This window comes from Osmerus eperlanus, chromosome 4 (genome assembly GCF_963692335.1).
Source record: "Osmerus eperlanus chromosome 4, fOsmEpe2.1, whole genome shotgun sequence".
In the NCBI taxonomy this organism is placed as follows: Eukaryota; Metazoa; Chordata; class Actinopteri; order Osmeriformes; family Osmeridae; genus Osmerus; species Osmerus eperlanus.
This window is the reverse complement of record NC_085021.1, coordinates 21,584,538-21,610,214: the sequence shown is the minus strand read 5'-3', so window position 1 is coordinate 21,610,214 and position 25,677 is coordinate 21,584,538. Positions and strand designations below refer to the sequence as shown.

Here is a 25,677-nt window from a genome sequence, read left to right as displayed (position 1 = left end):
TGTGAGTCAAACATGCACGCATGTGTAGTGATGGGGTGGTGTCAAAGGGGGCGTGTGCGTGCGCGTGTGTGCGTGTGCGTGTGTGCGTGTGTGTGCGTGTGTGTGTGTGTGTGTGTGTGCGTGTGTGTGCGTGCGTGTGCGCGTGTGTGTGTGTGTGTGTGTGTGTGTGTGAGAAAGAGACTGAGAATGAGAAAGAGGCTTGAGCAGACTCTAAAGTTGACTTTGGGGAAGTATACTTTTTTAATAAACTAAATCTTCTAATCTATTTTTACATCTTTGCTGGATACACAAAATACATTTTAATTCAAGGTTTTTATTTCTAAGAGAAACACTACAGAATACGATTTTAAAACTTAATTAATATCAAAAGCTATAAATACTTTTTACAATTTTAGGTTGCTGACAGGATATATATACTGTAGAACACACACTTGTTTCCACTTTTCAATCAGATATTGATATGTTGAAAAGCACCGCTCATGTTCTACATTCTCCACACTCCTACGGCCTATAATTGAAGAGGATGTCTTATTTAGCTTCTGAGTGTCTCCACACTCCTACGGCCTATAATTGAAGAGGATGTCTTATTTAGCTTCTGAGTGGAGCTGTTTGCATAGCTAAAGTGAGAGACTTGTGGTGTTGGTAGAGATTTATATGCCTGTTTAGATAAAGATGTTGGAGAAGTTTTGTCAACGGAGGATTTTCCACAGCACTGGTGTAAACAGAGAGAGAGAGAGAGAGAGCGTGTTGAGGTGAGCATAGAAGCATTTTCCCCTCTCCCTCCTTCTCTCTTCCCTCCCTCCCTCTCTCTCTCCCTCCTTCTCTCTCTCTCTCTCTCTCTGTTCTCAGAAGTGTACTCATCACATACTATTAGATTTCCCTCTTTTGGTTAAATAAATACTGTGTCACTGAACGTAAACACAGCTTTGCATGTGGCCCTTCTGTGTGTTCGAGCCCTGGTGCTCAGCCTGGTGTCGGCACGGCGACAGGGCCTGATGTCAGTCAGCTGGCCCCTCCCCAGGGGGAACAACACAAGGAGGGGGAGGGGGGGGGGGTATGGCTGGCTCGACTTAGCCGTTGTTGTTTATTTGTTTATGTAACAAATGGAACCGGCTTCCTGAGTGAAAGGTGAAGTCAGAATTGAATTTGGCTTGCGTTACCGTGGCGATCTGGCAACTGCTCTGGCTTCCCAGAGGACAGCTATGGTTGCTGTGTGTCTGTACAGTAAAGTACAGGGTGTGTGTGTGTGTGTGTGTGTGCACTGGTACAATACAGTGTGTGTGTACAGTTAGAGTACAGTGTGTGTGTGTGTGTGTGTGTGTCTTTGTGTTTTTTGCTCCTGCGTTTGTGAAGTGAGATTTTACTAAGCAGACATTTCCCTCTCTGTTCTCAGTCTGACCTGGTACCTGATTGATGACTGAATTGTGGAGTACATGTTAACAGTAACTGGTGATTTATAGACATACTTAGGGGTAAGTGGAGGCCGCAGACTGGAAGGAAGAGAAAGATATAGCCTTTTAAGTTAATGCAAAAATATAGCCTTTTTAAGTAATAATTGTTATTACTACTGCAGGCTGAGGGCTTGGAACACGTGTGTGAGTTGTGCTCTTTGTGGAACCCACACAGGAACACTGTCTCTGAGCTTGATGGAGTTTCTGAATTTACCTCCAAATTCTTCACTTCTGTTCCAAATATTTAGATTTACTCTAAATCTCAGATACCTTTATCTTTCTCTTTCTTTCTTTCTTTCTTTCTTTCTTTCTTTCTTTCATGTGTTCTTCCCTCTGTCATCCCAGCAGTTTAACATTGTTACTGTGTGCTCCTGCTAACTTGTGCACATGTCCAGAACAGCAAGGTGCTGTGTGTCTTGGCAGCCGCGCAGCTCTTAACCCTGCCCAGAACCTGCGTGCAATTTTGGAGGAATCAGACTTTCCTCTGCATGTCTCCCCAAGCCTCAGATACCATCTGACCAGAGAATCCTGCGTGCTATTCAGATTGGCTTTAGAGATCCAGACCACTTGAATGTGATCTACAGTCCTTCTCCTCCCTCCCTCTCCTCCCTCTTCCTCTCCTCCCTCCCTCTCTCCTCCCTCCTTCTCCTCCCTCTCCTCCCTCTCTCCTCCCTCCCTCCTTCTCCTCCCTCTCCTCCCTCTCTCCTCCCTCCCTCCTTCTCCTCCTCTCCTCTCCCTCCCTCCCTCCTTCTCCTCCCTCTCCTCCCTCCCTCCTTCTCCTCCTCTCCTCTTCTCTCCCTCCCCTCCCTCCTTCTCTCCCTCTCCTCCCTCTTCCCTCTCCTCCCTCTTTCCCTCTCCTCCCTCCCTCCTTCTCTGTCCCTCCTCCCTCTCCTCCCTCTCCTCCCTCCCTCCTTCTCTCCCTCTCCTCCTCTCCTCCTCTCCCTCCCCTCTCCTCTCTCCCTCCTCTCTCCCTCTCCTCCTCCTCCTTCTCCTTCCCTCTCCTCCCTCTCTCCCTCCCTCCCTCCCTCCCTCCTTCTCTCCCTCTCCTCCCTCTTTCCCTCTCCTCCCTCCCTCTCTCCCGCTCTCCCTCCCTCTCCTCCCTCCCTCCTTCTCTGTCCCTCCTCCCTCTCCCTCCCTCTCCTCCCTCCCTCCTTCTCTCCCTCTCCTCCCTCCCTCTCCTCCCTCTCTCCTCTCCTCCCTCTCTCCCTCTCCTCTCTCTCCTCCCTCCTTCCCTCCCTCCCCATCCCTCCTCAGGAGGAATACAGGCTGCTCTTCCTAGGAAGAGAGATGGCTTTCCTTTGTCGAGCCACCTTTTAGACTGAGTGAAATGTTTCCCTGGTTCGCTCAGGGACAACTTATTCCTTACTAGGGATTTAACACTCACTCAGCCCCCCCATAAATACAGCCTCACTGGCCCTTGGCTAGCCATAACTCATCTGCTAACTCTGACTAACTCAACTCATATAGCAGAGCATGTTGCTCTCTCACATACTGGACCTCTACATCTCTCTCTTTCTGTCTCTCTCTCTCTTTCTGGCTTTTTATCTGTTTCACCAATCTCTCTTTTTCTCTCTGTCTCTCTCTGTCTCTCAGTCTCTCTCTCTTTCAGTGTCTCTCTCTCTCTCTCTCTCTCTGTCTCTCTCTCTCAGTGGACTGGTAAAGGCACTGTGACTACTGTGTGTGGTTGGCCTCCTGCTCTGGGATGTTAGGCCCACTAGAGGACTCAGTTTTGAGGCAGAAGTGTTCACTTGAACTGGGGCCAAGGCAGACTGCCCCAGGTTGTTTAGAGCGAGTCTTAACGCTCCAAGAATGAGCAAGACCACCGCGGGGGGAAACACAGTGAGGACTGTGCGTGCCACGACACAACTCCCCCCCCCCCCCCCCCGAGGACAGCACAGGTATTTGATTCCTCGAAGATGGTGTCAAACACAACGGTTTCTAACAGCGTAATTGACTCTACCGCCAGATACGATGTCGTTTGACACACAGCTTAAAAGCGCAAACACTCACGTTTTAAACGACGCTATCAAACAGCGGTGTTATCTGTCTGTGTGTCACTCCACCACCCCCTTCCTCATGGCTGTGGGATGGTGGGTTCAGATCCCCCATGGCTGTGTGATGGTGGGTTCAGATCCCCCTCATGGCTGTGGGATGGTGGGTTCAGATCCCCCTCATGGCTGTGGGATGGTGGGTTCAGATCCCCCCTGGCTGTGGGATGGTGGGTTCAGATCCCCCCTGGCTGTGGGATGGTGTTCAGACGAACGCGAGCAGCAGTCGGAGGGTTTACTCATCTCACTTGCGTCTACGGCGTGGAGGAGACAGGCTTCCTGTTGGCTCTCGCCCCACGGGGTTGTGATCTGCCTTCCGGTACCGCCAGACGCCGGTCCCTCCGGTCTGCACTGAGCTCACAGCGGCATCTGAAGACCCTCTGAAGTCAAAATTGCCCGTTTTGATGTTTCCCGGCAAGCCCTGCCGTTTAGTTGTGTTTGCGTCTGAAAAGAGAGGGCCTGCTCGCAGAGATTACCTTCACGACCGGAGAGGTAGAGGTTCCCCCCCTTCTCTCTCTCTCTCTCTCTCTCTCTCTCTCTCTCTCTCCTCTCTCTCTCTCTCTCTCTCTCTCTCTCTCTCTCTCTCTCTCTCGCCATCAGATCTTCCCTGGTTCTTGTGAGTGACGCTCGGCTTGGGAGAAGGATGAGGGTGGAGGACGTGAGGGAGAGTGAGCCCCCTAGCAAGCTATCACCTTTGATAAAGACACAGCTCCTGTACAGGTGCGGAGGGAGGGAGGGAGGGGTACAGGGTGCGGAGGGAGGGAGGGAGGGGTACAGGGTGCGGAGGGAGGGGTACAGGGTGCGGAGGGAGGGTACAGGGTGCGGAGGGAGGGGTACAGGGTGCGAAGGGAGGGAGGGAGGGGTACAGGGTGCGGAGGGAGGGGTACAGGGTGCGGAGGGAGGGAGGAGGGGTACAGGGTGCGGAGGGAGGGGTACAGGGTGCGGAGGGAGGGGTACAGGGTGCGGAGGGAGGGGTACAGGGTGCGGAGGGAGGGGGTACAGGGTGCGAAGGAGGGAGGGAGGGGTACAGGGTGCGGAGGGAGGGGTACGGTGCGGAGGAGGGAGGGAGGGAGGGCACTGTTGCTAATGGAAAATACCAGTATGAGCATTCGGCTCATACTGTACCTAGAACAAACAGACGACAACTCTGTATAATATTCAGACACGTAACACACATGCAATACTTTCAGGTAGTACTACATGCAGAATGGATAGATAAACGTCTGCATGTTAACCTGCATTTCGTGTTAGTTGGGATGAGGGACTAGAGGCATCAGTGTTCCAGAAGATGCTGGTTGCCGGGTGGTCACCGGGCGGCCAGGCCCAGGTCCAGTGCCCAGGTCCAGTGCCACAGTTTGGCTGCAGCCCTGAGAGTGATCTGTGTGGACCTGGGGGATCCCACACTACCCTTATTACACATCAGCTGGGTACCAAACTCATTTGATAAAACAGCACTTGATACACTCTCTCACACACACACACACACACACACACACACTGTCACCGTTGTTGCACACGGTCAACTGTGTCACCGGCTGGTGAAAGAATGGCACGATGCTTGTGTGTGTGTGTGTGTTGTCATGCAAGGAGGGAAGGGGGGGGGGTGAGGAAAGGGGGGGGGGTAAGGAGAGAGAGGGGGAGGAGCAGGAGGAGAGGGGGAGAGACAGATATGTTAGCTGTAGTAATTACTACCTCCATAAGGAGCAGGGAGAGGACAGTGAGGGTGCAGAGCAGGGCCTGGGAGCAGATAATGAAAGGGTTGGGTCACAGTTCTGACAGTGTTAATCTTAGTACTGCGTGTGTGTGTGTGTGTGTGTGTGTGGGTAAGTATGATCATAAAGTGTGTGTGACTATGTTCATACAGTGTGTGTGTGTGTGTGTGTGTATGTAACTATTTTCTAAGTTGGTGTGTGTGTGTGTGTGTGTGTGTGGAGGTGGGGTGCCAGTGATATTTACCCTGCCGGTAAGAACGTCAAGCCCACCTGACAGCACAGTTTCCCCAGCCAGGCTGCCAGCTCCGCCCCCTGCCTCTGGTAAACCAGAGCTCCTCACAGCGTCACACAGCCTGGGGAGCAGCCATCACCACCCATACCCATCTCTGCTGCACACAGAGGCAGCAGGGAAGGAGGAGAGGAGGAGGGGGAAGAAGAACGAGAGAGAGAGATAGAGACAGGGAGAGAGAGACAGGGGGAGAGAGACAGGAGAGAGAGACAGGGAGAGAGAGACAGGGAGAGAGAGACAGGGAGAGTGAGACGGAGAGAGAGACAGGGGAGAGAGACAGGGGGAGAGAGACAGGGAGAGAGAGACAGGGAGAGAGAGACAGGGAGAGTGAGACGGAGAGAGAGACAGGGGGAGAGAGACAGGGGGAGAGAGACAGGGGGAGAGAGACAGGGAGAGAGAGACAGGGAGATAGAGACAGGGAGAGAGAGAGACAGGGAGAGAGAGACAGGGAGAGAGAGACAGGGAGAGAGAGACAGGGGAGAGAGACAGGGAGATAGAGACAGGGGGAGAGAGACAGGGAGATAGAGACAGGGGGAGAGAGACAGGGAGATAGAGACAGGGGGAGAGAGACAGGGAGAGTGAGACAGGGAGATAGAGACAGGGGGAGAGAGACAGGGAGATAGAGACAGGGGGAGAGAGACAGGGAGATAGAGACAGGGGAGAGAGACAGGGAGAGTGAGACAGGGGGAGAGAGACAGGGGGAGAGAGACAGGGGGAGAGAGACACAGGGGGAGAGAGACAGGGGGAGAGAAACGGGGAGAGAGAGACAGGGGGAGAGAGACATGGGAGAGAGACACAGAGGGAGAGAGACAGGGAGAAAGAGAGACAAGGAGAAAGAAAGACAGAGAGAGACAAGGAGAAAGAGAGACAGAGAGAGACAGGGACAAAGAGAGAGGGCCAACTTTCTTTTAATTTCTTTATTTTTTATACCCTTCATCTTTCTCTTCTCCTTCTTTTGGTCTTCCATTTGAAGTTTCGTCAGCGAGGAGCTCGTTGGAGCCAACATTCAGAGAGAGAGAGAGAGAGAGCGTGCTTTATGAATATGCATCAGCCCACAGCAGCAGCTGTCAGAGGCAGCGCTGGGACTAGGTGTGTCCAGAAGGTAGAGAGCTTCCAACACTCGCTCCTCCGTTCAGATTAGCCACGCTGAGCTTCCAACAGGAAGTAGCAGCCGGCGAGAGGGGAAGTGTTCGCCACCTCCGTGGTGGAGGCAGGAGAGAGCAGGTGGATGGTGTGAAGAAGCAGGGTGATGGAGCCATGGATGAGCGCAGTGGTTGGGCCCATCCGAGCGACGGCAGGCAGCGACGCTCGCGCCTCCTCTGGTACAGGCCCAGGCCCCGCCTCCGGCTGACACCAGCGTGATTAAAAGTGATATTTTTGACACGTCAGGAATGCGCACAGGAAGTAACCTTCTCTAAAGCGTTCATTATGAGATGCATGACGGTCCTGAATATTTATAAAATAGGTTTTAATAATTAATAGCAGCAATCTGCTACTGTAATTCATCAGATTTGCACTTCAACAGACTATCCGTTTTCACTTTTAAATAATAATAAGAGGAATATTAATGTTGGTGGGCAGCTGGATCAGCCTCAAGCAGATGATCTGATACTCGAGACTCACAAAATATAGATTTATATTTTATACATATATTAGAAGTCTCTCTCTCCATATATATATATGAGTATATTAGATTGGATTAGATTTGAGAAAATTTGAAGTAAAAGCTGTCAGACAGCTCTTTGTGAAGGCCTCTGTTCGGATGGTAGTTTGAATGTGGATTTCTGTGACATTTGAGTCGCTAGCTTCTCATGAAGGTGAAGCGAGCTGGAGGAAACACAGGAAGCCAAGTGGCTTTTGGTGTAGAATGCAGAAGGAGCTTCTGTGGTTTTTATCAAAAGCTAATTTATTTGTTTGAGTCAGCGAGCAACATTTCCTAAAATAGCAGATGCTCATTTTTCTGTGTAGAAGCAGCATTTGTCTGCTTCATGGTTTCACACTCATATTTTTTTTTTCTTCTGTCACTCCTTTATTGTGACTTCACTTCCAGCCTTGACACTTTTAACAAGCCTCTCAAAGCAACATGAAAGTGTCTGTTTGCGGTGAAACAAGCAACGTTTAGTTCAGTTACACCTCCAGCTTGAATCCAACTTTCTGTTAAAAAAGCTCTGTTGAACTTCTTTGAGTGTGTGTCGATTTTCCCTGCATTTAGTGAACTGACAGATGTGGCAGTGTGCGTTCCTCAGAGGAGTTTTTGTGGCCTAAGGCTAGTAGTCAAGAGGATCAGTACACTGGTGTCTAGAACCCTGCAGGACACACACACACACACGTATCCACACACACACGTATCCACACACACACACACACACGTATCCACACACACACGTATCCACACACACACACACACACACACCAAAAAGCACAATTTCAAGTTGTCTCAGCTCAGAAATTCCTGAGCATAAGACATTGTGTGTTGTCCTCATTCCCCCAGTCTGACTGCACACACAGACGACCTTCCTTCACCTGCTCCATTAAGAAGGATTCTATCATCAAAATGAGAATTTTTGAATATGAATGTTCGGTTGTTGGTCAGGACAGAAGAAGTCTTTTTACATTTAGTCATTTAGCAGACACTCTTATCCAGAGCGACTTACAGTAAATACAGGGACATTCCCCCGAAGCAAGTAGGGTGAAGTGCCTTGCCCAAGGACACAACGTCATTTTTCACGGCCAGGAATCGAACTGGAAACCTTCAGATTACTAGCCCGATTCTCTAACCGCTCAGCCACCTGACTCCACTTTTTAAGGTCTGCGATGGGAGGAGGGGAAGTACCTTTGCAGAATGACATTTTAGGGGACACCTGTGATTCATTCTGCTGCACATAAAGTCCAAAAGAGGAAAAATCTGTCAAGCAGAGCAAATGTTTTAATGGTGTCCAAGGATCGATGCTGTCAGCGCAGGCATCCTGTCTGGGAATGTGTGCTTTTCGGGGTTAATGCCACCTCCTCATCTCAAGGAGAAGGAGGACACCTGATGTGGACTATCTGAAGTAGGATGGATTTGAGGAAATTGCTTGAAAAACATTGACTGGTCTTACACACACACACACACACACACACACTCGGTAGGCCCCCAGATCTGAAAAACAAATTTGAAAAGTAACCTTGGAAATCAATTAAGGAGTCCCTGGGAGCTGGAAACCTCCTAACGGAGAAGGCCACCTCTTTCCCTTCTCCTTCCATCCCCCTTTCACTGCAGAGTGAGCCTGACCCCGTGGCAGAAACATCGCCCGCCGCACAGAGAGGCTCCATGGGGTTTTTATGCTGCAAAGTGCCTTATAGGTTGTCAAAACGTCTTAGGAGTCTTGTTAAAGAAATGCCACAACTCATTTCCGTGTAATACAATTCATATGCTGTTGAAAGAGGGCATGTCCAAACATCTAAACAGCCTTGCTTTTTAGGTTTCACATTAGGGGTTGTCTGGGAGGGCTTGTCATTGATTGACATTATCAGGCCTGACAGGGCCTCATATCAAGGTTAACCTCATGGACGAAAGTGCCACCAACACGGACTGATGGACGGACACACACACACACACTCAGAACAGAAGCTCCCCTCCACTAGCTTGTAGAAACTGGTACTAGCTAGGTTGGCCAGGCCTAATATGAGTGTGTGTGTGTACCAGGTGGAGATTTCCGTAGTCTTAATTGATAACTAATGGAGCAGAGTGTGCTGGGTTCCCCCAAGAGAGGCAGGGGGGGCCTGATGGCAGTACTGTGGTGTGTGTAGCAGGGGGGGGGGGGGGGGTTAGTGACTGTGTGAGTGGGGCGTGTGTGTATGTGGCTCGGAGGGGGGGTTAGTGACTGTGTGAGTGGGGCGTGTGTGTATGTGGCTTGGAGGGGGGGTTAGTGACTGTGTGAGTGGGGTGTGTGCATGTGTAGCAGGGGTGTGTGTGTGAGTGGTATTTGTATAACACACAATCTCACACACAATCACACACACACACTCTAGGCCGAAACTGATCATAAAAGATCCAAAACACCATGCAGTAGTTAATCTGTCCAGAAATGAGCTCATGGAACACTGAATACCCTCTCTTGAATACCCTCTCTGCAGAGTATCACCCAGTGCCTTGCTGCACCCCTGGCAGAGAGGGGAGGAGGCAGGGGGGAGGGGGGCGATGGTAAGTCACCTGTCCTGTGTAGGCTTCACCATCTTATTGGACATCCAGTTCATTTGTGTCATTATTATCAAGTTTTGAAGCGTTATCTGGGAGCTTCATCACCCACTGCGCTAACAGCATCAAACTTGGCTGTTTTTGATCTCGTCTGTCAGAAGTGCTCTCGTCACACGCTTTTGGCAGTTTTTTTTCTCCTCAAACAAATTGGAGTTTGACTCCATGTTTCCCTCCTGTTTCTGTAAAGCCGTAACGAGCATGTTTGTGTCTTCAGGGCGTGTTCGTCCTCAGAATCTTTCCTCTCTGATTAGTTCCAACTTCAACCTCTTTCCCCATCCGGAGAGAAACTTAGAATATACATTGTTTTCTGCAGTCATTGTCCAGTCCGATGCGTGTGTGTGTGTGTATGCTTGTGTGTGCATGCACACCTGTGTGTGTACGCCTGTGTGTGTGTGTGTGTGTGTCAGCAGGGTGTGTCTGGTAACAGCCTCCTCTGTGAGCTCCTCAGACCAGACCCACGCCACGTCTGTAGACATCCTCACATCACTCAAGGTCGCCCTCGGAAACACGGCACACACACAAGGTCATGCTGGAGACTAAAAGCAATAAGTGCTTTATTGATAGAAAAAAAACTACAGCAAGCAGGCAGATGTGCAACCAACTGATTAATAATAAAATAGATTTGTGAGAGAGAGGGACAGGCAGGGGGAATGGGGGGGGGATCTGTGCTGTTGGCATGCGTGCACGCATGTGTGTGTTTGTGTACACGTGTGATAATGACGTGTGTGTGCGTGCGCTTTTTCTCTAAAAGAACATTTTGTAAACAGTTGGCTGTGATTGTATTGACCTGGTGTGTTCTGCATCCCCACAGTAAAGCATCGATCCTGCAGCGGAATCTAAAAAATCAATTTGAATCCAGTTGTTAAAAAAAGACCAGAATGTGACTGAACGGTGCTTGTGGCACTTGTCCTGGTCCATGACCTCTGCGCATGCTCTAATCATTTCCTCGTTTTAGGTCATTGTCGTGTTTTGCATAATTTTTTTAAAGAGCCATCCTTTTCTGCAGCTTTATGGTAAATGCCAACCGGTATCTCTATTTTCCATATTTTCACACAGTGTCTTTTGTTATAGGACCAACTATCTTATCGAATTATGAAAATAGGGAAAGTACTAAGGTCACTGGTGTTTTTACAGGAAGTCTTTTGTAACGCCTGACTGGCTAATCTCTCCGCCTGCCTCAGACGGCCTTCTGTACACGCTGGCAGAGATGCCAGGGCAGGAAGCTTCCTCTGTACGTGGCAGTGACTCCATCGATGAAGGTTTATACACCCCCCCCCTCCTCTACCTCCGCCCCCCCTCCCCTCCCCAGTTCGGCGCCCCAGAGGAGGACAGGCGAGCAGGAGGGTGGGAATATTCCATATGCCAGTCCCATCGTCTCTCCTCCCCTCTCCTCCCTCCCTCATCTCCCCTCTCCTCCCCTCTCCTCCCCCCTCCTCTCTCCTCCCCTCTCCTTCCTCCCTCATCTCCCCTCTCCTCCCCTCTCCTCCCCCCTCCTCTCTCCTCCCCTCTCCTTCCTCCCTCATCTCCCCTCATCTCCCCTCTCCTCCCCCCTCCTCTCTCCTCCCCTCTCCTTCCTCCCTCATCTCCCCTCATCTCCCCTCTCCTCCCCCCTTCTCTCTCCTCCCCTCTCCTTCCTCCCTCATCTCCCCTCTCCTCCCCTCTCCTCCCCCCTCCTCTCTCCTCCTCTCTCCTCTCTCCCTCATCTCTCCCACCCTCCCTCATCTCTTACTCCTCCTCTCTCCCCTCTCCACCCCACCCCCTGCCACAGAGTAATCACCCAGTGATCCTCCCCCGCCTCTCCCCAAGTACTGTACATCCCCCCTTCATCCCCCATACACCCCCCCATCCCTACATACCCCCCTCCCCTTCTCCCCCTTCTCTCTATTAGTTGGCAATGGCATTGTTTTTAATCATCAGAACCCCGAAATTATTATTATCACTTCTGATGCGGCAATTAAAACTTCAGGTCAGAGGCACAACGAGCGCTGATCAGGAGCCGAGCTGAGAAGTTTTAATTAGACGATCGGAACCATTAATGCACAAAAAAAAGGTGTGCGCTGGGAAATTAACGGCAACGTCTTAATCAGGGTTAGCGACTCCGAAGAGGAGTCAAGTGAACAGAGAGCAAAAAACAAATCATTTCCGCACCACTGGGATAAAACTCAATTAAATATGCATGCGGAAAAATGGAAATTTTCTAGCATCGACGCCGCAGACTGTTGGAAAACTGAGGCAAAATCTCACTGCGGGGTCAACGACCTGCTTATTGTTATTCTTGTGTAATAAAAAGGAGAGAGGGGCCAGATGCGGGGTCCGGGGCGGGGCCGTCCGTCAGTGGCTTTCCGCTCCGCTTCCTCACGTCTGAACGCGTCTCTCACTCGGACCTCCGTCGCAGAGACCAGGGAAACGCTCTCTTCCTGCTGGCTGTAAATTATCCAAAAAAATAAAAACGAGATGTTTTTAGGGAGTGGGGATGTTGTACGTGTGTGTGCCTGTGTATGTCTGGCACAGGACTCCTTGAGTACACACACACACACACACCGCCCTGGAGAAAGACACACACAAAAGGATCTCTCTGCCACACTACAGGAGATCCCTGGCCTCGTCGATGAATCTGCTGCAGGTTTATAAAGTTATAACGGAGCTTTTTAAAGAGCCCGAAAAGTCCAGGTTGTATATTGAAAACTAATCCGGTCCCGCTCAGACGATTCCCAGGCCTGTTTGGAATTAATTAAGTTCAGATATTACCCAGGTTTAGTCCCTGTGTCAGTCACGATGTAGAAACTCAGTAGGAAGCTAAGAAACCACTATATCAATGTTTGATTAGGTAAAGACATAAGCTGGAGGTGAACTGGTAGTATTATCTACAACTCATGTTCAGCTTCCCCTGTGGATTCACCATTCAGCCTGAGAACCCTGGTTGAAAACCCCACATTCCTTGCAGTAGAAAGGGTTTAGACTATACTTGCCTAGAATTCTTGCTGTCCCCATAGGGTACGTATCGCATGCTACATGATTGCTTGACAAGTTTTTCTTTTTATTGGAGTTCCTCCACAGACAAACAAGCGTGTTAGTCAGCTCGCTTTTGAAGTCTGTTGTGCTCTGTTTGACAGGAAAGGGGGGCGGGAACTTGACCCCTGTCAATCAAGGCTCTTGTTAACGCCCCCCTCTCATGTCTATCCAGGGGCAGTTGTGTCAATCAAGGCTCTTGTTAATGCCCTCCTCTCATGTCTATCCAGGGGCAGTTGTGATCACAAGCCCAGCGTGTGTTCCCTCAAACATCTCACCTCCGACCGCACTGTTAGGGTTTGAAAGACCACATGATTGAGTTTGATATCTTTCTGGCACACAGACAGAGACTGCATCAAACAAAACAAGTCTCGTGGGGTTTTCTGGAGTGTGTGTGTGTGTGTGTGTGTGTGTGCAGCATTGCAGGATGGATCTGAACAGCCACCTTGCAAACAGCTCCCCGACGCTGAGAAGAAGCAGAGACAGAAAGCGCTTTGATGCGCATCTTCAAGCCCGTCCATGAAGAAGAACACTGGCCCAGCATAAAGAACGGGATGCATTCAAAATAGTTTCTCAACTTTTTCTTGGGGGTTTGGCCTTATACAGTCCGTCTGAGGCCGGTGTTGAAGCCCTGCACTGTTTCCACTGAAAATGTTGTCACCGTTTTCATAAACAGAAAGACCAGAAAAAAAAGTGTGTTTTCTAAAACATCTGTAAACGGTAGCACTCACACTGACACTCGCACTGACACTCACACTCCCACTCCCACTTCCAGCCTGGATGGTCCTCTCCAAACGCTCTGCTTGACAGCAGGCGTCGGTGAACACAGAGATCACCCTGGCTGAGACAGACTTGTTTTTCTCTCTCTTCATTAATAAGAGGGATTGCTTAGTGGACTCTCCTGGAGGCAGGGGAGTATATCCTCCAGGGGATAGCTGTTCTTTCATGTATGTCCCTGCAGATTTGATCTAACTGTATGCCATCATGCACACCAACGACTTCAGGTAAACACACCAGCGTTTCCATAACAATCTCTATTGTTAGGAGAAGAGGGGGAAAAAATGACTGTGAGCAACAATTCTTCATACGGATAAAACCACCATCCAGACCGCTTCCACACGTCTCCTAGACAACAGACTCTGTTTTACCACTGTTTCACAAACCGGCACTAAGTTTTGTGTTTTCCCCCCAGAATGCTAAAACGTACGATTGAAAATCACCTTTTTTGGATGGGTTTGGTCATGTCATAGGCCGATAGGTCGGTCAGGATGCAGGGTCTGTTACAGCTGGTGCTGGGTGGAACGTTGCTTATTGTTAACAAGAAAAAGTCCATAAATAGTCCCAGATGGAGAGAGGCTGCAGAGCAGGGCCATATCCTACAAGGAGCTTGAGATTGCAATGCAAAGGAAATAGGTAGTTAAAGCTTGAAATACCGAGCACAGTAAACAGAAAAATGACCTCCGCTACAACACCCAGATGACCTCAATCTTCCTTCGAAGGGTGTTTTAAAAAAAGGAAAAAGAAAAAAAACTTTGAATTTATGTCTTCCACATCCTAATAGTTTTTCCAGCTGATTTGTTTTTCCTTTCAAAATTGCCGTCCTCTAAACGGTGACCCTTTAACCCCGAGCAGCAATTGTCTTACACCAAATTGTACAGTAATACGCTGTAGATCTACGGCCCCTCAAACCTGCGCATTATCCCTGTAGTCATTGTTTCGAAGAGGAAGTCTGTGATGTAAATACAGTAACTGAGAAAGCATGTGTGGAGAGCCCGGCTCATTGTCTGGCGGGTGACCGTCTGTACACTCACTCAGACTCCACATCCGCTGGTGATTCCACAGCTTTGAGGAGGAAAATGAAAACAAGGCTTAGTGGTGCTCCACGGTGATTTACAGGAGACCTGCCCTGTGTCTCCCACTGCTAGTCTGGGACTGAGAACGTGAAGGAGCCTGTGTCACACGCTGGGAAACCAGGGGTTAACACGTCCTACTGTCCCCTCGACAGGAATAGGGGATTTGTCGAAGCACAAAGCATGATGACGTTGTCAGACTTTGTCTCAGGAGAGATTCCTAGGAGTGAACACCTAGCAGTAGGTTCATCTCATTCTTGTGGTACAGTATTACAGTACCTTGAGTAAATCCTCTTGCTAAATGTTACATTTGTATTGAGTTCCTGTCTTTGCTGTCTGCACATCATTTCATTGAGAAGCCTGAAAAGAAAATCCAATCTGCGTATGAACCCACATCCAGGTCCAGAACCAATCTACCCTTGGTGTCCCTTTTGTATCGCTAACAATTACTTAAGGAAAGTAGAAAGTATACAGCATATTATTCGCAGACAACAAAGCTCTGGCCTTTGTGCACGTTAGTTAGAACGAGATCAAGATCTGGCCTCGATTTTGAGTCTGGAAAAGCCGCTGTCCGAGGTTGCCGTCGGTGACCGTGGCAGGCGGGCGAAAGGTAGCAGAGCAGAGAGTTTCTGCCCTAAAAAGGCAGTTCTGGGATGTGGAATGCTGCTGTCAGCTGGCCCCGTCTCATCACAGGGCATGTTTTAAAGATAGTCCGCCTGGGTGACATCATGCCACCCATTCCTGCCGCACACTCTGTCACGGCCATTGTTCAGTGAAGCCTCCGGAATAGAAAAAAGAGAAAAAAAGAAAAAGGTCAAGGGCCTGTGTAACGTCAGTCGAGTCAAACACACAAAACACATCTCCCACCCCCCCCTCCATGCATGTGTCAACGTTTTCATTATTTGACTCATCCTGGTTCCATGTTGATTGAATTATCGACTTAAAATGAGTGACGGTTGTCAGGCTTTTGAGCGGCATGTCTCAGGAGTCGTCTCCTAGCTCGCCACGCCATCAGGCTGAATGGAAACGCACACCGTTTGCCGCTGACGGCAGCACAGGGCACACGGACGGGCCTCTCCTGTCCTCCAGCCTGTCAGGGTTAAAGCTAAGCAGCTCTCCCCGTGGCAAAGCCCACAGCCCCGCTAGGTGAGGGAGGAGATAACATTTCAGTGGTGTCTCCGTCCTGCTGTCATGTGAAGGATTATGTAGCCGTGTACTTGCTGCCTGTTGTACCAGAGAGAGAGGAGGTGCTGATACTGATCTACTTGTGGTCTCCCTTCTCTCTTTAACTGTTCTCTCTCTCTCTCTCTCTCTCTCTCTCTCTCTCTCTCTCTCTCTCTCTCTCTCTCTCTCTCTCTCTCACTCTCACTCTCACTCTCACTCTCACTCTCACTCTCACTCTCTATCTCTCTCACACACTCACTCTCTCTCTCACACTCTCACTCTCACTCTCACTCTCACTCACTGTCACTCTCACTCTCTATCTCTCTCACACACTCACTCTCTCTCTCACTCTCTCTCTCACTCTCTCTCTGCCACCGAGGGTATAAAAAAACCATCTAGGTTAAGGTGGAACTAGATCTGAACCCCCTTCTCCTCTTTTCCCTCCGCTCCTGTGATGGCTGTTATTGTCAAGTGCCAGCGTTCATGTTGTATTTATAGCAGCTGTCAATGCGACTAAAATACAGGTTCTTTTTTTCCATCGGGAAAGCTAAAATCAAACCCTGGGCATGGCACCAGAGCGCAGTGTCCGCTGAAGGATAGGGCTGGATTTGGCTCAGTGTCATTCAGATAGCTGATAAGGCAGAAGAAGAGGGGAAAAAAACCTGTTCCTTCATACCGACTCAAACTGGTTGTTCTTTTACCATGTTTAACATCTCCTCCTTCTCCTCCCCCGTCTCTCCTGCAGCTGAAAGGAGTTTATGCACTGAAACGACCTCAGGAAAACCCAAGATGGCCGCCAAAAGAAAAGGTGGCCTAAAACTCAACGCTATCTGTGCCAAGCTGAGCCGTCAGGTGGTGTTCGACGGCAGCTCCCAGAATGCCGAGGGAGACCTGAGCGTGGCGGAGAACAGCGAGCAGGGCAGCTCCCACTGCGACGACGGCGAGGCCGGGTTCCCGGAGAGGCTGAGCCTGGACCAGAGCCTGGAGGAGGACCAGAGGAGGAGGGAGGCCATCGAGAAGTGGGTCAACGGGGAGTACGGGGACGAGCCCCCCGCCCTGGCCTGCGGGGCCCAGCCGGAGCGGGGACTCAGACCCCACCATGACGAGGACGCCCCCCCTGAGGGGGTTTACATGGTACAGCCCAAAGGCTGCAGCGACGAAGAGGACAACGGCGACGGCTCCGAAGCCATGCTGGGGTCCCAGGACGGCAGTTACCACGACGACAAGGACTCGGAAGACGGCCGGCACAAGGAGGACGTGTTCTTGCCTCAGATTGAGCCCCAGGGTCGGCCAGCGCCCTTCTCCTCCCCAGGTACTCCCCTCACCCCTCCTGCCCTCACCCCTCTCCCTCCTCCCCAGGTACTCACCCTCCTGCCCTCACCCCTCCTACCCTCACCCCTCTCCCTCCTCCCCAGGTACTCACCCTCCTGCCCTCACCCCTCCTGCCCTCACCCCTCTCCCTCCTGCCCAGGTACTCCCCTCACCCTCCTGCCCTCACCCCTCCTGCCCTCACCCCTCTCCCTCCTGCCCTCACCCCTCTCCCTCCCTGCCCTCACCCCTCTCCCTCCTGCCCTCACCCCTCTCCCTCCTGCCCTCACCCCTCTCCCTCACTGCCCTCACCCCTCTCCCTCCTGCCCTCACCCCTCACCCTCCTGCCCTCACCCCTCTCCCTCCCCCCTCCTTCCTCTTCTCGATCTCCTTCTTCTCATTTACGCTCTTTAAAGTTCAAGTTTACCCTCTTTTAAGTTTACCCCTTTCAAAATCCAGATTTCCACAGATTAATGGGCGAAAGACAGCTGGTGAGATAGTCACCTCCAAAGAGGCTTAGGAGAAGCAGAACTGGAGTGTTGCTGTAGGATTAAACAGTGTCGGCTTTACAGTAGAACTGATACAGCTGACAGAGAAGGAGTTTTTGAAGTTGTGTGTGTGTGTCTGTGTGGTTAACTGCATCATGATGAATTTCCTATTTGGAGCAGGCTTCCACAACACAGGCATGTGTGAGGGCCGCGGCGTGGGGCCCAGAGTGTTAGGCAGGGCCTGACTAAGCTTCATATTACACCCAGGATTACACACACTGAGTCTCTGAGTCTCCTCTAAGCTCACTAAACTGAGTCCACCCTCTCTGAGGCCACCCTCTCTGAGTCCAAAACGCTGTTGTCACCGCCTTCGTCTCTGGAGGAGATTAGCTCACAGTCAAATAAAACCCGGAATAGACTAAAAGCCATTTGTTAAACAATAGCTGACAGACTACACACCACAGAATCATACCTCGAGGACAATTAGTATACATACGAGCTACGATTAGTGGTACTGTAAACTTGATGTAAGCACATTTAGATTCATGTTATTCATCGATATGCTACGTTGTAAATGGCTAGCAGCAACGCGCTGTTTAATTATCCTCCTCTTTACTGGGTCTGGCTATCATGGTGTTCCCTTGTATCACTGGGGACTAGCAAACAGATAAGGGTGCAGCAGGCTTTAAACGGCATGGCTCACAAGGTAGCAGCAACCAGAGCTAACTGCACAAGCAATATGTGGAAAATGAGCTATTTACAGCTTGCACTTGTTGAACCAGGAAACCAGGAGTAGTCTGCGTTATCTGAGAAACTAGGCTATATACAGTAGAAAAGTAGAAAAACACAGAGCAGTAAAAAAAATAAAAGGGGGGAGGGAGAAGAGAGGAGAGAGGGGGGGAGAAGAGAGAGAGAGAGAGAGATGAGAAGAGAGAGAGAGAGAGATAGAGAGAGAGAGAGAGGAGAGAGAGAGAGAGAGAGAGAGAGAGAGAGAGAGAGAGAGAGAGATGAGAGAGAGAGAGAGAGAAGAGAGAGAGAGAGAGAGAGAGAGAGAGAGAGAGAGAGAAAGAACTGTCAATCTGATAACAGAATGAGATAAAGCTTCTGTCACCCCCCAGAGTTTGGTTGTTGTGGTACAAAAGCTGGTTTTGTTTTCAGTCAGTTTTCTGCTTCTCTCCCAGCTTTTGCACATGCTCGTGTGGCCTGTCATTTGATGTGGGGTATGTACCTCAGAGTTATGTACAGTTATTTAGTCTGCACAAGGTTTGTGTTATCTGGTCCCTTTTTTCCACGGCAGAGCAGCACAGGCCAGGCCCTGGCATACGCAGGGCCAAGGGCTTCTCAGAAAACCAGACATTTCGTTTTTTCCGGCAAACACAAACAGGTGCTTTGTGGTTTTAATTAGTCATTTTGTGTTTATTTCATCACAGGGTAAAAAACCCTTGTCTGTAAATATGTGTTAGTGTTGTCAAACAGCCTTACACCTTTCTCTTCACTGCTGCCTGGCTACTTTACATCTCATAACAAAGGCTGAGTGTTTGTAGACTGCAGAGAGAGAGAGCACACACTGTTAGGAGCAACTCTTGTCTTTGGATTAGTTTCTCTTTAGTTCTTTTTTTTTTTTTTCTTTTTTTTTACAAGTTGCTCTTTTGCCATGTTTCTGCGAGGCTCACAATTAAAACATTTTTCCCCCTCCTTCTCCCCCACCGCTGTCTTTCAAAGGCTGATGCTGAGCGCACATAATTATGCATACAAACATAGTGGCTTAATTATCTCTCACAACATCAGTGACAATGTAATTAACAAACATTGCAAGATCAATGAGAGAAACTGCGACCTTCAAAACATTTAACTCCTCATATTGAGGCACCGTGCGGATTCCCTATCAGTGGAAAACCCAGAATTCTTCTCCTAGATCATTTATATGTGGTATTACCAGGGCCCCTTTAATCCACGCAGTGGAAACGGCAGAAGCACAGCTATGAAAGTCACGCCAGAGACACTCTCAGGGATCAAACACTTCTGGCCTGTGCTCCAAACTGGAATCCAAAGTTCACTTTAAGGTTATTCCAGGATCATTTTAACCCTTTCAGAGGGAATGTCATAGGTTGAGATTTTGTAGGTAGGATCCACCTACAAAAGGGGCGAGGAAGTTTGTGGGCCGGTGCTGGCCTGTGTCTTAGTCATCACTTCCCAGTGAACACAGCAAGCGAACACGCCCCGTAGGACATGGTGACAGTACAATCCCGCTGAGGGAAAGCATGCAAGGTTATCGATTTGAGAGTGATGTATTGGTAGATATGGCCCAGTCCCCCCCCCCCCCCCCCGCCCCCACCACCCCGACATGTAAAGTCTCATTAATTTTCACCCCAGTAAGGGTTTGATGGAGCTCATTCCAGAGAGCCAGCGTCCGTGAGCCCTCTCATCTTCCTGCTTCCAATTTTACGACTAACGACATCAGCCTGAGTACACATTATTCAGCCCCAGGTTTTTTCTTTCTTTCAAAAGACAATGTTTGACCAAACGATTAGCGTTTGGACATGTCTGCTCTAAAACCAAAGTGTATTTAAACTCCTGATTAGGACGTATAGAGTCCAACCTCCCTCTCTTATCACGCTCACACCTCCGCCTCCCTGCCAGGGAGCCCAGCATCTGAGAGCACCACCACAATGTCCATGTTTGGTCAGCCTAAAGGAGATATAATGTCCATTTGTTATCGTATCTGGGGGGGAAATGTGGCCTAATTACCTCAAACAGGAACAAGGCTCAGGCCTCGGTCGCCAGTTGGAATTTGCCAGCATGAAGTGGCAAGATTAGGGCCCACTTCTTTGTATATTCTCGAGTGACAGGGAGAGAGTAAGGAGGGAGAGAGAAAGAGGGAGGGAGGGAGGGAGGGAAGGAAAGAAAGAAAGAGGGAGGGAGGGAGGGAGGGAGGGGGAAAGAAGGAGGGAAAGAGGGAGGGAAAGAGAGAGGGAGGGAGGGAGATAGAGAGAGCACAGTAGCAAAAGGGCCAATCTCACCTTAACCCAGAAGTCTGTCTCCCACACAGTGTCCACATGACATCATTAAGAGGCGTCCCGATAACACTGGAGGAGAAAACTCATTTACATGGTGTTTTAGAAAGGTTATCTTCTGTCTGCTGCTGGTCTAATCCTTTCAGTTCAAGTCCAATCATTTGCCTGCCATTGATAGCATGTCACATGGTTGGAGGGGATTACGAATGTGACCTAGCTGATTCGTCCAGAATACGAATATGATACAGTAAAAAAAAGAAAGTATTAAATAAAGCAGGTTTTAACGATTAAACGTAAAAGTAAGATGATATTCCTATTATCAGCAGCTTGCTAAAGCTACTAACACCACAATATACTCTACTACCATTATTTAGCTTATTTTCAATTTAATCATATGACAATTATTTGTGTAAAATATTTTATTTATTTTTCTGTTGGGAAGATGTGGTGGTCTATATACTGGGCTACATGATCCATCACCGATTTTAGACGTTACTAACTGACTTGGCATTCCTCTGATGCACCTGTTACCAGTAAGCTTGTGGGTGGATTTTTAAACCCACTTCTAAATCAGTGGTCCGGTCAGAACGATAACAAGCCAGGCTTGTCAACTGACACTTTTCAAACTGTTTCACCACGTTTAGAGCAATGCGTTATCATATGGGAAAGCTAGGGCTACGCTAATCCAGAGGCATTGTACTGTATCGTGTTCCGTTGAGGGTAAACAGAACAGGTGGCAGGTATTTTGAACGATTGGCCCAATAAACTAAGATATAATCAACTTCTTCCTGTGTCCGTGTGAATTCCATCCCACTCGGTGGTCTGAAAAGGAATGTAAAAACACGGAGGTTTGGTTTGATGATATCTAGCAAACAGACAGGTATTTCCTCTCAAATACCTGATCCATTTCTCTTACATTTTTCATGCCCTTTCGATCCGCCGGATCCACTTTCATACTGAGAGGGGAGTAACTCCGACACAGCAATGGAAATTTAGGGATTATTTTACACGCCCGCACGTAGGAGATGTGAAATGCATGCAAGGAGGGGGTGGAACCGAGTGACCGATTTAGCAATAACACAGAAATCCGAGACAAGAGCTGAAATATTTTCGTATTAATTACCAAGACGGCAGCTGGTATTACCTCTGGCCGGATCGAGTGTTCATATGCGTTAGAGGTGAAATAAGCAATCAAATAAATGAAGAAACAGGCAGGAGCATGATCCTGGACCAGGGCCGGGGGGGAGGCTAGGAGGCCAAAAGTTCTACATGACACCCAAGTGAAGTTGTCATCTAGGGTGTAGCGACCGTGTTCAAATATCTCCTCTGACATCTCAAGATTTTTGCAGTAGATCTGGATCAGTAAACACTACCGTTCAGGGACAGAGCTGGCTGCCTCAGGGTTTGTTTCCTAAGTACCTCTGCCGCCCTCTCTCTCGCTCTCTTACCATCTCTCTCTATCTTCCTTTCTCTCTCCATCTCTATCTTCCTCTCCATCTCTCTCTCTTTCCATCTCTCTCTTCCTCTCTCTCTCTCTCTCTCTCTCTCTCTCTTAATGATGGCTAGTTAATGCACACCTCTGTCTTACCCTCTACTTTCAGGCAAAATCATTTCCCCCTTTCTCCTCTCTCTTTGACCCTTTGCGCTAACCTGGATGAAAGTTAATGGGCCAGAATGAATCTCCACATAATGCAATTAAACTATACATTTACTACATTTCCCTGTGTCCTTGGGGAGGTTGTCCAATTTAATGGACTCTTAAAATAAAAAAAGCAACGTTTCACTTCACAAATATGTAGAAGCACATATCTGGTCTCTAAAAGGAAGTGACAGTTGTGTTTGAAGGAACCTATCTTGGTGACTTCAAACAGCACAGAAGCATTCAAGGAATGTCATAGGTTGAGATATTGTAGGTAGTATCTACGTACAGTGTGCATCTTTTGGTTTGAGAGAAAGTCTTTAGTTTTGATTCTCACTCTCATAACCATTTACCATCAGTCCTTTCATTTGACTAACAGGGAAATGTAATCCGGTGGGTTTTTGCTAAATTTTCCACCAGCTTAAAACTGCACAAAGCAGTTGACAAAAGGCCACTGTTTCACCGTAGATACAGTACATTTGCTTCCTCTTTTCAACTTTTACGATTGTTAGATTGAAGAACTTCAAGCTTCCTTTTTCTATCTTTTTATGACAGTTTTGTTTTTTTTCCCCCAAAAAACAAATGTCAGTCTCAACGGCGAAAAAAGAAAAAAAACATTTATCGATTGTGTCGTCTCACGTAAGACCTTCCTGTTCCCCCTTCTCTCAGCAGGAGAGGCTTCGGCTCTGCGGGACTACGCAGCCAACACCATGAACGAGTTCCTGGGCATGTTCGGCTACGACGACCAGCAGGTCCGGGACGAACTGGCCAAGAAGATCAGCTTCGAGAAGATGAAAGCTGCCGCCGCCTCGGACGCCTCGTCCCTGAGCAGCGAGGAGGCCACGCGACGTGCCCGCTTTTCCAAGTACGAGGAGTACATCCGCAAGCTGAAGGCCGGAGAGACCCTCCCCTGGCCCATGCACGGGCAGAAGCCCGAGGAGATGAGCTCCAAGCTGGCTCAGGAGAAGAGCTCCGCGGCCACTGCCGCCCTGCTCCAGGCCTCAGGCTGCCTCCCCGGGGCCGAGCCCCAGGCGTACCCCTCCTCCCTGGAGCACAAGCAGCAGCAGGGGCCTCCGCCCCTTGGCCCGGCCCCCTCGCCCAGCCCCTCTCACATCCAGAACCTGGCCTCCAGGGCCTCCAAGTACGACTTCTTCATCCAGAAGCTGAAGCTAGGCGAAAGCCTGCTGCAGCAGAACGGCAACACCTACAAGCGGCCCTCCAAGTACGACCTGGAGAACGTCAAGTTCCTGCACCTGTTCAAGCCCGGGGAGGGTAAGCCCGACATGGGGGGAGCCATCGCCTTCAAGACAGGCAAGGTGGGCAGACCGTCCAAGTATGACGTCAGAAACATCCAGAAGCTGATGCCGGGGAACCCAGAGCCCTCTCTGATGCCCGGGGCTCATTCTGCCCCGGTGGGGAACCTGGGCCCCCAGGGGCCCCCCACCTCTGCCTCCATCGGGGCCTCGGCCCCCCCAGGACTGGGCATGGACCAGGCGGGTCACATGGGCTTCAACACCTCAGACTACATGAAGTCCAGCTTCTCCAAGACAGACTCCATCACCACGGGAACAGTGTCCTCTGTCAAGTAAGGGTTCATCAGTCCAACATCACCTAGGCTGTTTAAAACTGGTAGTTGGTACAGAGAAATGTTTAATCATGTTTGTGACACATTTTCCTGTGGGCAAACTGTGAAAACTGCTACTGGGGACCTTGAGATCGTCGTGGAACAAATTTAGGCAGCGTACCAAATGTTCCTTGAAGCGATTCATAACTACCATTACTGAATTATTAAATGGAGTAAACCATTAATCTAACTCACCCCCCAGTCTCCATTTTAGCTGTTGTTTTTGAAAAGATTCCAGGCTCAACTGTCTTCTAATTCTCCTCCACACTCTCTCAGCGGGACACCTTGGAGCCTAATGTGCGTCTCACATGCACTTAACTGCCAGTGAGAGTCAGTTAGCCTAACGCAAAGGTAATTGGTACCTCAACAACAGGCGACGCGAATGTAGTGTGAAATAGCGCGTAGCGCCCAATAGATCCAGCTACATGATGAGTTGCGAAAGCCCGAGAAGTGTTTACTCTCCGGAACTCTCCGCCGAGACTGATTTAGCACAGTCATCGCAAAGTGACTGACTTCCTGCGTTCGGCTGGGGTGTAACAACTCTCCCTTTAATTACTCTGGAGCCGTGACTAACCTCCCGTTGCGTCACCGGGACTGGCTTAACGCCGCCTGACGACCGTGCTTTGAAAAGGACGACGGGGGGGCTTTCAGGGAGCTTGGCTAGCTTAACCTGTTAGCATCGGGAAACAGCCTCCCCTACGGCAGTTTGATCCTTTCAGACCTCGTCCGTGTAGTTCGGCAAGACCTATCAAAGTCCAGGTCTAGGTGTCCTCAGGCGGAGGGTTCCCCTTCCCTGGGGTTCGGTCTGGTTTGCCAGCACCAGGCCTGGCTGTAGCGTAGCCGCATGCTAGGGCAGGTAGCCCAGCCCGGTGAGAGGGGAGGGCGGTGCAGGCTGGGAGAGTGCCTGCCAGTGCAGCTTCCCCTCTGGGGGAGATTAACCCCGGGGCAGCCCCCTGCACAGAGCCGCTCACGTGGGGCTACATGCCAGCGCTGAGGGGAGGGGGGGGGCTGGACTTTATGGCACTCTGATCCCAGCAGCGCGGAGGGCAGGGTGATGGACACCCTCCATACCGCCTCGCCGGCCCAGCTCCAGCCCAACCCGCCCCTCCTGGAGCTGGGATCTGGGAGGCTCACCCTGTACCGGAGCTACAAATGTGATGCGGGCCTTTTGTTTGAACTCAATCCATATTGCTGATTGAAGATAAACTGACAACAGGCGTTAGATGCCAGGTCCTCTGGGATCCTCATAAAAAGTCTTTTTCAGAGCATCTCTATGATCCCGTTTTGCATATTAGCACTCTAACCCCCCCCCCTCCCTCCTCCTCCTCCTTTTCTCCCCCCCCCCCCCTCATGAAAGATGAATGCACCTACCCTGCCTTTTGCCTTTCATTGCTGGCAAACCATGCATCAAAGTATGAAAATGTGACCCCCCTCCACCCCCCATCCATTTCCTGATTCATTCCCCTAGACAAAAACACAGTTACGCCACCAGAAAATGTATATTGATAGCCCAAAGTTTTTTGAAAACAGCGCGTAAGTAAATATTGTGTCAGTTTGTTTTTATTAACAGCCGGCGCCCGCTCCTCCATTAATCCTACCTTTGTTGTTCCTGCCGCCTTAGGAACGGAGTTCCAGCGGAGAAACCTGTCACTGAAGACGTCAACCTCTACCAGAAATATATAGCCAGGTATGCACACGTCCTCCTCACGGCCACCAAGCTGAGATCCACACACTATGTCCCCGACACGCACACACAAACCTGTTTTATTAATTGTTGGAGTGTCTCTTGCCCGGTGATGAATGGGGATGGTGCACTGGCCTGTGGAGGCTTGGTGGAGTGGAGG

At 49.8% G+C, this 25,677-nt stretch overlaps 1 protein-coding gene across 1 annotated transcript in view; it reads left to right on the top strand.

The window, feature by feature from the left end:
* The window catches only part of casz1 (castor zinc finger 1), a 61,397-nt gene that overhangs the window by 2,911 nt on the left and 32,809 nt on the right, over positions 1–25,677 (top strand). Inside the window, 3 exon segments of the mRNA XM_062460260.1 lie at positions 16,506–17,072; positions 22,882–23,794; positions 25,455–25,520. Of these exon segments, the coding sequence (XP_062316244.1) occupies positions 16,506–17,072; positions 22,882–23,794; positions 25,455–25,520 (1,546 nt within the window).